Source organism: Lates calcarifer, linkage group LG12 (genome assembly GCF_001640805.2).
Source record: "Lates calcarifer isolate ASB-BC8 linkage group LG12, TLL_Latcal_v3, whole genome shotgun sequence".
Classification (NCBI taxonomy): Eukaryota; Metazoa; Chordata; class Actinopteri; family Centropomidae; genus Lates; species Lates calcarifer.
In genome coordinates this window covers 16,132,183-16,147,329 of record NC_066844.1, presented here as the reverse complement: position 1 = coordinate 16,147,329, position 15,147 = coordinate 16,132,183, and the positions used below count along the sequence as shown (strand labels likewise).

The window sequence follows — 15,147 nt, the reverse complement described above, 5'->3', positions numbered from 1 at the left end:
AGAGAATTTTAACCCAAGGGTATGCAGCAACAGAACATGTAGCTCCAGTATTGTAGCTCTGAATAACTAAGGTGTCACATCATCTGTCTTTCCAACCAGTCTTCACCTTTTTTGTGATGAAAAAGCAGAACCGCAATTAAAACACATATTTTAGAGGAGGAACAGTTCCGCACTGGAATCGGTCCGTGGAGCTGTCGTTGGACGGTTGTAGCTTTCAGCCCATAACTCCTGCGACGCTACAACGTGCCAGACAGGACAGGAAGATTGAGGTTAGCTGCTCTGGGGGCGATGGAGAGATGGAGATGGAAGTGAAGGAGACAGCACCCTAAGGAGCTGAGACGTGGCCCCGTGCCACCTGGACTCAGTCCACGCTGGGAAGAAGAAGAAGAAGAAGAAGAGGGGAGAGAGGGAAAAAAATCAGAATAGAAGAGGAGAAAGAGGAGACTGGAGATGTGGATAAGTAGGTGGTAGGTTGAGATGTAGAAAAAATATGTAAAAGACTTAAGAGATAAGGAACAGACGGGGGGGTTGAACCTTTTGTAAGCTTTGTGAAAATGAAAATGTTGATGGTTATATCGTAACTTGCTATAAATATGGATACACAAAGATGTGTATATTTGAGTAATCACCTCAAAGCAACCCGACAGCCTACATATCCACTATATTGACAGAATTTGAGACAGGAAAATAATTGAAGAGTGTTTAATTAGAATAAGTGGCAACCTGAGCTAAAAGCAGAAGAAGGGGGGAAGATGGGGGAAGGACTTGGGTTGGGAACGGGGGAGTATGGGGGTGTGAGTCCAGGGTAGGAGTCAAGTTCACGCCCCTCTGTTACCGAGCTGCTGTCCAGGAGGGATCCTCAAGTTTCAGTCACTTCCCCTTACATTGCACTTCACACTCTCTCCTTCACTCATACATAATCTGCTTGACACTGGAAATGCTCACACAGGCGCGTTTAATCATCGCAAATATCTCCACCAGCACCCCGCATTGACTTACGAGGGGCTTGACCCCGTTTGAACCGCCTGGAGAAAACCGCCCCAGCCCGAGACGGGATTACATCACCGACTCATTCGCGTCTAACCTTCATCACATCACATGGCATCTCCAGCCAAATTTAGATCCTCCAATTTAGCGCTCCATGTGTAAGATTTATTGGGATAATGCATCCTTTTATTGCTCTCCAAGAATATTACAGAACAGGCTACAGCAAGAAGGCTGGGTCTTTTTTTATCCTTGCTGAAATTTGAATTTTATCCACCCCAGGAAGATGGAAAAAAAATAATTTAAATCCACTCTTACTATCAGCCAGAATTAACTAGTAAAATGTAACAGTGTGTTACACCACACTGATCCTAATGTTTTCCTGTATCCTCAGCTCACTTACAGTCACATTGCTCCTTGGTGGCCCATATGGATATGTTTACCCAGAACAGTTGCTATGTTTGTGGCAGAGTGACATACACACACACACACACACTCACACACACACACACACTTCAACACACACTGCAGCTCAGTGGGGACACCTCTGGATTGCACCGCCCATCCAGCTTCCAACTTGGAATGTTGGAGGGAAGTTGGGGTGTAACTGTTCTAATAAAACTCTTTGGAGGCTCTGTGTGTGTGTGTGTGTGTGTGTGTGTGTGTGTGTGTGTGTGTGTATCCATCCATTTGCGCCTGAATGAATCCAAATGCGTCTGTTTTTCGTGCCTGTGTGTACAAGCAGGTGTATGTCTGTGCATTCCTGTGTTTGTGTGTGTTATTGATGGGGGTGTGTGTAGCTTAGGGGAAGGCGTGGGTTGGATGAGGCAGTGGGAGGGCTGGGGGTGGGGGGCTGTGGGAATAGAAGTGTGTCTGTCTGGTTTTTGTGGTCTAATAATGGGGAAGGTCTCGGATGGGGAATATTATCACTTTTATGAACTCAGTGGAGAGGAGGGCCAAGAGTTCCACTGTTTATTGCAGAATTAATATGTTACTGTAACTGCGGTTAAGTAATTGGACTTTTTATGGGTTTATTTTTTAATATTTAAAGGCTGTTCTGAGAGCAGAGAGAGGGCCTTTTATGTTTGCACTTTACTTGAATGTGTGCATTTGTCTTTTGTAGGTGCGGTAGCGGCTTTTGTCACCACTCCTCTTGACGTGGTGAAGACCAGGATCATGCTCGCAAAGGTATACACTCTCAAACACATGCACGCTCCCACACACACACACACACACACACACACACAAACACAAACACACAGCACACCATCACCACCACCACCACCACCTCTGGCAGCAACATTTAAACACTGCTGTCAGGTGATGCCTCACAGGCAGAGAGCTGAGCGGGCTCGCAGCCTGAGCAAATTTCAACAGTGTCAGCACACAGGACGGAGCAGGCTGAGGTAGCACCGGGACAGTAGTGAGACGTACACACACATCTATCATCCGATGCGGACTATGGACAGTGTCGGGAAGACGTGTTTGTGCGCATGGTTAGTGTTAGAGCAAGGACTTGTTGCTGCTCCAGAGGAATTTCCATCTCAAGGCTGCTTGTCACTGAGAGGTGAACCAGAGGGCCAGTCTCCGTCCTGTTAACTCTAATACTCTGTGTAAGTCCTCTAAAACAAGCAGCCCCCCCCCCCACTCTCTGTGTGTGTGTAGTGGTGTCCCTCCTGTTCCTCCCCTCTCTCCACCTCCTCTTTCGCTTCTGGCTCGCTCCAACAGTATGTCTGGCTTCCCTCACTACCTCCTGTGTGTCTCTCTGTGTGTGTGTGTGTGTGTGTGTGTGTGTGTGTGTGCGCGTGTAAAGGGTAGTGAGTTCAGAGTTACCCCAATCAGCCCCCCCACAAACACACACCAACCGTCCTTGGAGAAGATACAGTGTTCCTTCCACCCACCTAACTAATGAGATACTGGAATTAACAAAACACTCAGTCAGTCTTGATCTCTTGCGAGAAGCCGTTGGCCGTAGGTGGAACAGCGCGGTACAAAAGCTTCCTGTAAACATGATCTGAAATGCAGCTGCTGTAATTTACCACCAGCAAAGGACTTGGCCTGTGCTGCCTCAAAGCGCTTCGAGTTATAACTTTATAAGGCCAAGTTTTTGATTCGCTTAAGGCACTACAGGTTAGCTGGAGAAAAAGGTCTGATTTCATTCAGGGAGAATAAAACTTGTGTACTCACCAGGTATTCAGCAGAATAAAAGCCAGGCGAGCACACTGCTGTACAATTTAAACTTCTCACACTGTTATACTGGAGGTGTCTATGCTTAAAACCTATCCACAAACACTTTTATTATTAGAATTTTTAATGTTAACATTGTGGTAACAGTTCAAACTGTGCAATTTCACGTAACATTTCAGAAATTAAAATACTGGTATTATCAGATATTAGTTGTTAAACCTTTGTCTTCTGTCCTTATTTGACCCCTTAGGGCTGCAGCCAACTATTATTTTCAATCTCAGTTAATATGCCAATTATGTTTAATCATTTAATGATTGATCATTTTGTCTATAAAATGTCACAGAATAGTCATCGTTGACAATTTTCTAAAGCCTTTGGTAACATTTTCAAATGTTTTGTTTTGTCTGATCAACACTCCAGAACCCAAAGATATGACGTTTACAGCCTCTCATGACAAAGAAAAACAGCAAATTGTCACATTTGAGAAGCTGTAACCAACAAATGTTTGAGATTAATTGATTAAAATAGTTGTGATTACATTTCTATCTATCACTTCATCCATTATTTGGCTAATCATTTTAGCTCTAATTAGAATTTTGTAAAAAATATAATTTTAAAATTCTGTTCAAGTTATTAGGCTACATAAGCTATTAAAACAAAAAATAACCTCCAAAACTGGCCTATGCTGGTTAAAACCTTTAAAAGTAACATGTCATTTTCAGACTGAAGTTTGGTCCCTCAGCAGTAAAGGATGACAAGTCCAGGCAGGAGAGTGAAAGAGAGACAGACAGAGAGCAGGGCTGGCGTTGATGGGTATGGACGGTTTGGATCGGACGAAGGGGAGGAAATGTGGGTGTTGGAGCTTGTCACATTAGTTTCCTTCCCACGGCAGCAGAGGAGAAGGTTCTTTCTTTTCTGCGGCAGGCAGAATGAAAGAGCGGTGTTGTACAGTAGGCAGTCTGGCGCGGCCGAGGCGCAACCAGGGCGGACGTCCAGGGCCGCAGCTGGACGTGTAAAGCCCCTTCCAGGGCAGGACTCATGGCACACCGCCCTGCCTGCAGCGGTGGCAGCAAGCCTGGGACACCGCACCGCCGCTGCAATGCCTCCTACGCTGCTACTGTACAACACTGCTCTTCTCCTCAGGCTGGCGTGATTCCCGCTGGTGCACCACATTGCTGCCATCAATGTCACGTTCACTACCCCGCCACACATCAGAGTCCGGCTGCGTTTGAACGCCTTCATGTCGCTTTATGAAACAGTGTAGATGCTACGTGGAAAAGTTCAGTATAAAAGCACATTTTTAAATCTGTCAGCATGATCATAAGTGCTTCAGATAACATAGCAAACCATCATAAACCGGAGAACACTTATAGATCGAGCTGCATTAAGATATTTTTATATGCCAGCATAAGTTACAGAGGGACTGTGTGTGTGTGTCCATGTGTGTGTTTTGGACACCCTGTTCCTCCATTCCCTCCTCCCACCATTCCACAGCGGTAAAGGAAAAGAAAACTTGTCAGACGAGGAGAGGGGAGACTCATTTCTCAGCCACCTGTCTCCAACAGAAACATAAGGAATAGGGGTGTTTTTTTTTGCCCCCCCCCCTCTCCTCCTCACATGAAGCAAAAATGCGGGACTCTTCCTCTCGTTCCAACCGATCTGGGGGTTGCAATTTACAGCAGACGTCGCAAACCGTTTCCTACATGCTCGGTGAGCTGTGGCGTGCGTGCACCTACACACATAGTCTCCCACTGCCGCCCTCTCTTCATTTTAAGTCCAGCCTCCCGCGCCTCTTTCTTTTTCTCTCTCCTCTCTGCTTCCTCCACCCACCCTCGCTTAACCCTGCCCTGCCTTATCCTGCAGCTCTCCCACTCCGCAGTGATGGATTAAAAATTCTCTGGCCAGCTAAGCTGTGTTGTGTAAATAAAGGCGCTGGGCTGACGGGTGTGGAGGAAGACGAGGAGGAGAACTTGATGAGTGCGTTTTTGGGTGGGCAGATGGCTGGGTGTGTTTTTACAAATGGGTGCCTAGGTGGGTGGCTGGTTGGGTGTTAGAGGTGTCACCTGCGCTGACGCAGCTGTCCATGAGGAGAGGTGGAAGGAAGGGGGGGCGGGTGGGGGCTCAGCTGAGGAAGCCAAAACACGGTGTCTGTCCAGGGGGAGCAGGAAGCGAAGGAGACAATCCATCCATCATCACACCTCTATTCTCTCTCTCTCTCTCTCTCTCTCTCTGTAGGCTGGGTCCACCACAGCAAGTGGCAACATCCCAGTGGTCCTCTATGACGTGTGGAAGAGCCGAGGCCTTACAGGGTGAGCCAATCATGATTGTTAAAAAACAAATGGCCTCTTTACACAAAGCGTTTTATCCCAGCACACAAACCCCCCTCTTATTTTACATTATTTGATTTAAGTCGGCCCGATCCCTCAGGTAATCAGGTTTGATGTTAAAGCCACTGCTCTGATGGTGAGGGGGGCGGACGTGAATTTACAGCCGCAGCTGAAAAATGAGATGTATAAAAGCTTTTCCTGCCATCTTGCTGCACCGTCCTATTGATTAAGGTGTTACAGGGGCCAAGTGGAAGGGTTTATTTGAGTGTTTTGATGTGTTTATGATGCGCACCAGACAAAAGGCCAGGTCTAATGGGGCCACAGAGGGCTGCCAGCGCTAAAACAAACCCTCAGCCCACAGTGAATAATAGGCCCGCTTATGTACGAGCCGCCATCATTTAGTTAGGCTGCACCTCGACTTAATGCTCATAGCAGATTTGGTTTGGGACCGGGCCAAACACCAGTGGGACATCGCTCACAAGCCACTGTATCATTGTTTGTTTGTGTAGCTGCGGTGTGGGAATCTAATCAGAGAGAAAATACACTTCAGCTTTGTTGTTTAATATGAGCCAATGATGATTCTCCTCCAACCGCTTCACATCAGTAACAGACTGCGCTTCATTTTCAATAAAGATCACGTTTGAGACTCCAGAGCGATCTCAGCGAGGTGATAGTTGGTAAGCCCTGACTACAAATCCCACTCTCCTAGCGGCAACAGGAACCAAGTGGTAATGTTCAGGAGAGCTCTTTGATGCCAGTCACCACCTCTGCACCACACCTTTGATGTCCACCCCCCCCCCCCCCTTCTTTATCTCCTCCATCTATCCTCCCGGGCTCAGCGCTATCTAGCCGTTATAATGCAGAGGACGTGCACCGTGAACTCTACAGCATGATGAGCTCCTGTAAAATCCCTCTCTCTCTCTCTCCTGATACTGATGTAACCCGAGAAGGTGGAGGAAAGAAAGGAAGAGAGCAAACCGAGAGAAAGAGATGAGAGAGTGAGGCGCAGAGACAAAGAAGTGTGTGTAGAAAGTGAAAGTGGGAGGGGGGGGGCTGTTGTTCTGCAGGGCCAAAGGCCTGGTGGTTGCGCTGGTGCATGCCTGATACAAATTGCTGGGGCTTTAAAGCTGTAATTATGGTAATAGGCCCAATTGCAGTGTAGTGAAGCTCTAAAGTGCTTCCATGTGTGTGCCATGCCCCAGAGACCCCGGGTGAGCAGAGAGCTGTAGAGCTCACACCGACCTCCCCCAGTAACCTGTAAAAAGAAAGGAAAAAAAAAAAAAAAAGCTCAAACTGCACCAGCAAACATGTCAAAACAAAGACTAATAGGCAGCATGTCCTCCAGGCTGTGTCTGCTTTGGACCTTATGTAAACCAAAATGGAAGAAAAGTAAACAAATGACATGTTTGTACCGCACAGGCACAACAAAGCGGAGTGCCTGGAAGTTTGCGGTAAACCTTAATTGTACTTTTATGGCATCGGCCGTCTTTGTCTTTCAGCATAGGAAATTAAGTTGAGGAAGGTGAGCACCTCCTCACCCACCCTATTCAAACACACAGTCATAGGCTGCAGTAGGAGTCTATAACTGGCTCTGCACACTGATGACACTGTGATGAGCAACTCTCTCCTGTCAACCTGTCTGCTTAAGTGAAAACAAAGACTTTGTGTTTGTGGAGATCCAGAAGGTCTCGGAGTGTTGTGAAGCAAGAAGCCATTTTTATTGGGGATTCCATGTTAATCAATTCCCTGCTTTGGTGATATAACCCAGACTTCAAACTAAAGAAGGAATTCATTCGTAACATTTGTTGAGTGGATTTGATGCAGCTGCTAGGAGGAAGGCAAGAAACCAGGAACAACAGGAAACCCCAAAGACGTCTCCATCCTCCAAAAATGGACCACAATGACTTCTCTTCTCCTGTTAGACTTTGTTCGGACTGCGTGAGGAATGGAGGTTCATCATCTTGCCCTCCAAACGATCATGCCGTCAAGTCACGTTGCAGCATGGATTGTCATCGCTCCGTCACTGCTGATTCGATGTTGTCATTGTGTGTCTCGTTGCAAGAGGTGTGTGAGAGAAGACACTTCTTCAGAAATGTGAGCGTTTAGAGCATCCAGACTGAAACGCATCTGATTGAAATCGCATTTCAAATCACCTCCAAATGTGACCTGATTTGCTAAAATGACAACAGTATTTTTACTGTCCCGACTTTCTAAAAATCAATCCAGTTACAATGTGGATATGCCAAAAAATGATTGGGCTGGAGAATGGATGTGGGAGTGAGTCCAAATTAACTTTAGTGCCTATGTTCACAGCAATAAAAAAATGTCACGCAATGCAATAGTGTCACTCACTCTTTTGTGAGAGGAAAAACGAACTGACAATAAAAAAAAAAAAACCTAAAGAATTTTACCAGACTTATAATTTAAACAAACGATAAACCATCTTTGATTGAGTAACAGTATGAATACAGCTGTGAAAAGTTGTATCGCTAAAGAACAGCCCCAGTGCCACGCAGTCTGCATCCTTCACTGTGTCTGTGTGTGTGTGTGTGTGTGTGTGTGTGTGTGTGTGTGTGTTGTGTTGTGTGTGTGTGTGTGTGGTGTGTGTGTGTGTGTGTGTGGTGTTTGGTCAGACTAATTTGGGTTACGTGTTTTTTAAGGAAAGCGCTTTAACATCTGTGTTTTTGACTTGACTCTTGATATTACGATTCACCTTTTTGTCCAAGAAACTCAAGTAAGCCTACCTCCTACTGAGGGAACATCAAAATGTCTCAGTTTTGATGAAGATGCACACAGGTTAGAACTGGTCTCTTTCTTTTAAATGCATCCCATGAAAGAGTCGTATAACTAAGACAGGCTATTTATTATAACCATTGTTCCTACGCAAGTGCCAGAAATTGGCTTTGACTGCATCTTTTCCTCCCTTCTTCTCTACCAGAGCACCAACATCTTTCTAAACCTACGCCAAGACATTTTCTTTGAGCTCATCACTATTCTCCCATATGTCCCCGTCGAGCCCTGAGACTATATTTAGTCCGATTCCTCAGGAGAGGTGATTGGCGGACAATAGCGGGGATGACAGCTCTCAGCAGGCCGGCCAAGGCTTGTGATGTCAGAGTGAGTCAGGGAGCAGAGGGGGAAATATTGGAGCTCTGGCTCTGCTCTGACGTCTCCAACTCCACAGGTGGGCCTGATCCCAGACAGGAAATGTAACGCCAGTTACATTGCTGAGACAAAACAAGAGTGTTGAGTTTAAAATTAGTTCATTCCTCGCACTGCTGGCAATCACATGAGAAGATAGAGTGGAATATGTCAGGACTTGTTGTGTCTACCACGTCGCTGTTTAGCCGTCCAGCTGCCTCAGTGGACAAGTTTTCCTCTCTTCACTTTTCTCTCGCTCTGCTATTGGACTTTGATTAGCTTTGGATCATATTTAATATTGTTGTGTGAGTAATGCTAAGTAGTTGCCTGGAGCGGCTCTGTGGCTTGGGTTTCAGCAGATGGTGATAGATGGCTGTGTCGAGATGGAAAGAGCACGCTGAAGGGCAGGACAACAACCTCTGACTAATGTCTCAACGTTTATTTGGAGCATTTACACCAGCCGGTGCTTACACAAACACACACAGATTCTCTCTCTCGCACACATATGCGCTCTTTGTGTCTTACACGCCAGTCAAACCACGCGCAGCTAACCCTTCAGCCTTCACTTGGCCGTCTTATAGAAACACCCGATCTGGGCCGGGGCATTCTGAAACGTGGAGTTGTGTGAATGGTTGGGATGTTTGGGAGATCCCTGACATGCTTGGTTCCTTGTAAAGCTTTGCGGTTGACAAAAGTGATCTGCAAGAAGTGAGCCCATTTGTGACCCAAATCTAAAATTTCCAGTGAAAGAGCTGTGCTTAAGCAGCTGGAAATAGTAGCAATGTAGGTCAGTACGGAGAAATAGTCTGTAGCGCATGAACTGAGGCTGCACAGACATTGTTGTAGGAAAAAGTCAGTTTATTTGGTGGAAAAAAACACTTCTTGCCCGTGTTGGCTAAGAAGTTGAGCAAGCTAATTCTCGACCCTCTTGGCCGCCATTCTTGAGCTTGTGAGGCTGTTCTCGGGCAAGTTAGGTTCAGGATTTTTCAAGTCTGTCTTACAACAATATCGATGTTCTCATATCTATATGAGAACAGTTCTCGGTCACTGTAACTATTACTGCTTCAAATCTTGCTTGCCTGAATAGTAGTTCCTTGGTGAACTGTGGGCGGAGGGATACCCTCTAGCCATCATGTGTAGGTTTTGCTGCTGCAGCCATCTGAATCAGAAACACAAATAGTTGAATTCATTGCCTCAGCTTTGTAGAAACAAATGTGTAAACTGTTATACTCCTGAGCTTCTGAGTGTAATGTAATCACTGCAGCTTTTGTAGCAACAACGTATTGCACCCCCATCTCTACAGAACTTCAGTTTGGTTGATTTATAAATAACAACATGTTCTAAGTATTTATTTGCACTTACCGCCTTGTCAGCTGTTGTTAGCTTGACTGGTTATGGCACAGCCCTGCTCTTCAGACTCTCCTACTGTGGTAATCATCCTCTGTGAAATGGTCTCCAAATACACTTAACCCCCTCAGCTTTGCAAATGGTGTATTTAAGTTCACTTTGGCCGCTATTAGCTACAACTTGGTCCTTTCGGGATCTCTCAGGGGAAATCTATGGAATGCTTTTGCTCATCGCTTGTTTCTTTTAGAAGACCCTGGATAAACACAGACACTAACCATGTTCTGTGTTTTATAAGGCGCAGATGAGGCAGGAACAGATCGAGGGGGTCTGGAGGACAACAAGAGAAAAAGCTGGATTGACTCCGAGATGTCATACACGCGCAAATAGAATCCAGTCAGAGCAGGTTTTTTTTTTTCTTTTTTTTTTTTTTTTAACCAAGTTGTTTTTGTGCAGAAATGCTTGAGCTATCAAATCGGCAAAACACATTCAGAGCTTGACATGAGAAGTAAAGGTTACTTAACAACAACAAACCTACACATGACTACTGTCCCTCTTCTGCAGCTCTACGGGAAGCTACTATCTGGGAACACAAAAACAAGGAAATTCTCACCCTGAACCAGAAACGTGACCTCATTGTGGCAAAAGAGGAAAAGTCAGGGCGAAGTTTTGCACCAATCCATCCATATTATGTTGAGATATTTCACTGGATATGTGAAAACTCTGACCTGCTGGTGGAGGTAGAGGAAGAGCTGGGATCACCAAAGCCAGTAGGATTCATCGTCTGGGGAGCATGAATGTCTGTACAAAATCTCAAGGCAATTGATTCACGTTTCTAGTTAAAGTTATAGTGGTTAAAAATACAACGTGCTCATTTGATACTTAAAAGTAGCATTGAAAACGCACCAGTGATGGTGAAATAAGATTGGTCCTGCAGGCTGTTGAAAAGAAACTGGTGACGTTCTTAAATGTTGCGTGTAAAATAATCTGTATACATTTTCTGTACACACTCAAAGCCACTGTTTGACTCCTCTGTTAAGGCCTCTATCTGGATTGTGTGAACAGTAGTTTGTACATTAGACGACCAACGTATGCATTCTTTTTTCCTCGTGAAGCTGAAGCTGAATTGATCCAAAGCAAACAACTGCGACAATTACTTCAACCATACATTTTTGAGATTATGTTATTTTCATCAAATTTTACACGATAATACAAAAAAATATTCAAAAAAATCTCATAAAAATTAAAACGGACAGAAAGACAAGCATGAACACACACACCCACGCAGATGATGACTGCAGACAGACATTTTGTATGCGTAGACAGTTTTACACACTTGTCTTCACTCACACTCACATTCACCACACACACACACACACACACAATACTCTTCCATCCATTACATCTGGCTTGGATGGGTCCAGACCATGTGAGCGTGGGGGCGTATTGGCAGACAGAAGGTGTTGGTAGGCAAGTACATGGCGAGAAAGAGAGACAGAGAGAGATGGGAAAATAAGAGGAAAGAGAGAGAGAGAGGGAGAGACACGAAAAGGCAGATGAAAAGACGGGACAAAGTGAGCACGTGTTTCAGAAAGTGGATGACGCAGCAAGAAAAGGAGACGGAGGAGAAATCCCCGAACAACTGAGCCAGCTGAGGGGGCCGTCGCTGGATAGGGAGACAGAGAAAAATGGATGGATGGACAGCAGAGGGACATGTGTGGATGTCATCTGGCCATCAGTCATGCACAGACAGAGAGAGAGAGAGAAGGGGGGGGGGGCTCCAGGGAGGCCCTAGGGTGGGGGCTTGAAGCCTAATCCCAAAAACAGCTGTGTGTAGCTTGGAGGGTGGAGAAGAAAGGGCGGAGGGGTCAGTGGTTCTAGGGAGATGGGCGCTCTCTCATGTCCCATCACATCCCCCAACCCCTGCAGCGTCAAACGGCTACTCGTCCGGGGCTCGATCGCCGTGGTTCTTGGCTTCCCTCTCACTCTTCCCAACGTGGCTCCACCAAAAAGAGGCCTCATGTTCGACCCACTCCCATGGACCCTGCGCACACAAGCGCGAGGCCCCAGCTTCCACAAAGGCGCCGTAAATCACTCGCAGATACTGTCGATCACTGGAGTGATACATGATACAGTCTGCGCTGCCCTCAGCCCATTTATTCATGGAGATAATTAAAGCTGTAGCAGGAAGACTTTGGGGAAATGTGCAAGAATTTCCAAGTACAAAAAAAAAAAAAAAAAAAAAACCTGCTTCGTCCTCTAACGCTCCCTAGAAATAAAGTTCGGGTGTGTGCATGTGGCAAAGCAAAAAAATTCCCAACATGCCGTGCAGAGTGAGATTTGACTTTACTGGATTGTTCTGTGGGGGAAAATAACATACTTCCATATTCAGGTGTATTCCTGTCAGGCTATTAATTTTCTGTCATGTCACCTCTTCTGCGGACATATTTGTTCTCTTTGTGCTCAGTAAGAACTACTCTGAGTTGTGTATGATTGGAAGTAGCACTCATCCTTGCACAGAGCTCTCCTGCTTGTTTTCACACCGCCAGCGAAAATAAACTCAGTTAATGTCCTTGGCTTTAGAATGTAGATTCTGTTGCTAGATTTCTCAATAAGGGACGCTTGCAGTGATTGCTAGAGTGAGTCCTGTCTGTTATCTGTGTTATAACTAGCCAAAACTCTTAAACCATGAGAAGCCACTGAAAATCATAAAATTACTGTCTCAAGTGGATGACTTTTTTTTTTTTGTTTTTCTTCACTGTTTTTGAGGGAATTTTGCCTTTATTTTGATAGTGGACAGTTGATATGAAACAAGTGGGGAGAAAGACAGCAAATGACGTACAGTAATGATCCCTAGCCAGGACCAAAACGTGGATATTGCAAAACGTTTCGCTGTTTTTACATGCTTTTTCAGTTAGTCTTTACACTTAGCTGAGGTGGGAAATTTGCTGTGAAGAAAATAGTCAGAAAATAGTGAAAAAACACCCATCACTATTTCCCAGAGCCCAAGGTGACACCTTCAGATGTCTTGCTCTGCCCGACCAGCAGTCCAAAACCCCAAAACTCTTCTCTTTGCAGTGATATCAAATCAGCAAATCTCCACATTTTAGGAGCAGGTTAGATGATTATTGATTTTCCATTCTCAGATTGGTTGGCGATTAATCATCTGTACATCCATAGATCAATCAATCAACTGTGCGAAATTGCAAATATTGCTCTGATTACGCTAATTTTATAGCAACTGTTCTTCTTCCCCTCTCCTCCTGCAGTCTGTTTGCAGGCAGCATACCGAGGATGACCTTCATCAGCGTGGGCGGTTTCATCTTCCTGGGAGCCTACGAGAAGGTCCGCCGCACTCTGCTATAGCAGCATGTCCCCGCTGACTGTCCTGAGCACCGACCCGGTGGAGGAACAACGGGGGAAAGCATCTCTGGAAGTAGCACCCTCGTACCCTTGAGGGGTCCCATTGCGCCTCCATGCTGCTGCCCCCCCTCGCCTAGCCCCACCCTGAGAAGCAAAGAACACCTGATTTGGGGAGGGGGGGTGTCGTCCACGAGCCCGACCGCACCCGATCGGCACCCTGCAGAATGAGTCCGACAGCTTCGGGTCCGTCTTGTTTAACAGCACCGGTGGTTTGGCGAAACGGAGCCTCACCCTATCACACAAGGCGAGCTGTGAAGCATCTTTACTGTTTTATGTGTGTGTGTGTGTGTGTGTGAATGAATGAATTCTGCTATTAAAGACTCTCTCTTCTTTTCTACTTTGAATGAGGTTTGCTGATTCCTTTGCTCCCCTGTGGGCTGCTCATTGTGCTCTCTAATGAATGATTATTTTAGTGTTTTATCCATACTCTCTCTTCTCTTTAAGCCAAGCCACCTGTGGTAAAGACCCACCGGGGAGACGCAGTAATATCTCACCATTGTTGCATTCCTGCTGGAGCACAACTGAGCTCATCCATCTGTAAGAGCTTTAAATTTATACTTAAGATGCCTCCAACAATAGAGCACTTTGTTAAATTAACAAGGCTTTGGTTTTATTAGGAGCCCCAGGTGTCCAGCACAAGCCTTTGTATTAATAGTTTGCAGTATATTAGCATTGTGAAATATTGTTACTAGGTGACTGGAAAAGATGACCTAGTATTGTACTTAAGATGGTGACTATGACTAATTTCTGATCTTAAAATTCAGGCTTATTCAAAGTTAGTTTAATTTGAATTTACACATTCCAGATATTGAACACACTCCGTTGCATAATAACAGCTCATACAATATATTGTTAGTTTGTAATTCTTAAAGGATCAGTTCACTCAAATTACAAAAATACAATACTATCCCACTTTGGTATCTAGCCGTGCACATGGTTCTGATTTTCTTTGCCAAGGCCGTAGGACACAGTATCTGCCACTGAGGCCTCAAACCAAATCCATCTGACTTTATCATCTGAGGGTTAGTGTGGAAAATATGTTTTTTGTCGTGATATGTGTTAACTGACCTTTTAAGTATCAGTATTCATGATGATACAAAATGAACTACAGATGTAATTGCAACTGGGAAAAAAAAAAGATGATTAATAATGAAGTAACTGCACTGGTCTGTGGTGTAGCAAAGGTTGAAATTAAATGTGTTCTGATGATTTTTCAGGGATTTATTTCTTAGTTAAGATGAGATGTGTGAAAAGATTCTTTCTTCTGCACCAGCCAGCTGTAAAAGTGTTGATGATCTCCACTCTTCATGCTTGTTCCCCTTCTTTTTTTTAAAAAAAGCCAGAGAGTTATTACAAGATTAACAAATTACTCCTCTACTTCACATTGAAGGATTATCTTAAATGACATGTGCAGGAACGTTTCACATTCCCCTCTCGTTTCCAGTGAGTTAGCTCAGTGTCGTCCTTCAGCAGTCAGTGCCGAAGGTAAAGTTGAAGACTTGGTTAAATCCTGGCCGGTGGGGTGTGTGGGGGGGAGATGGATGGCCTCACAGGTGGGAGTGTTTGTCATGCTGCTTGTCACTAGGCTGTTGGACAACAATGGTCGGCGTGTGATTGGTGGAGGCCATGGCTGGGGGCATGTCAATCATCTGGTGACAAACATCCATCTGGAATGCACATTCTGGCCAGTCGCTGACCCTCAGTCAGCTCCTGACTCAATAGCAAATATTTTAAACAGCAC

At 45.2% G+C, this 15,147-nt stretch overlaps 1 protein-coding gene across 3 annotated transcripts in view; it reads left to right on the top strand.

The window, feature by feature from the left end:
• slc25a26 (solute carrier family 25 member 26) overlaps positions 1-13,743 on the top strand; it is a 53,496-nt gene extending 39,753 nt beyond the window's left edge. Inside the window, exons 8-10 of one of the 3 annotated variants that reach the window (XM_018680104.2) lie at positions 2,108-2,172; positions 5,407-5,480; positions 13,253-13,743. In XM_018680104.2, the coding sequence (XP_018535620.1) occupies positions 2,108-2,172; positions 5,407-5,480; positions 13,253-13,349 (236 nt within the window). In that variant the 3' untranslated portion in view covers positions 13,350-13,743. Of the gene's footprint in view, positions 1-2,107; positions 2,173-5,406; positions 5,481-8,436; positions 8,471-10,547; positions 11,041-13,252 lie in introns of those variants that run through there. The other 2 variants (XM_051074812.1, XM_051074813.1) reach the window with 2 other exon arrangements.
• The last annotated feature ends 1,404 nt before the right edge of the window (positions 13,744-15,147 follow it).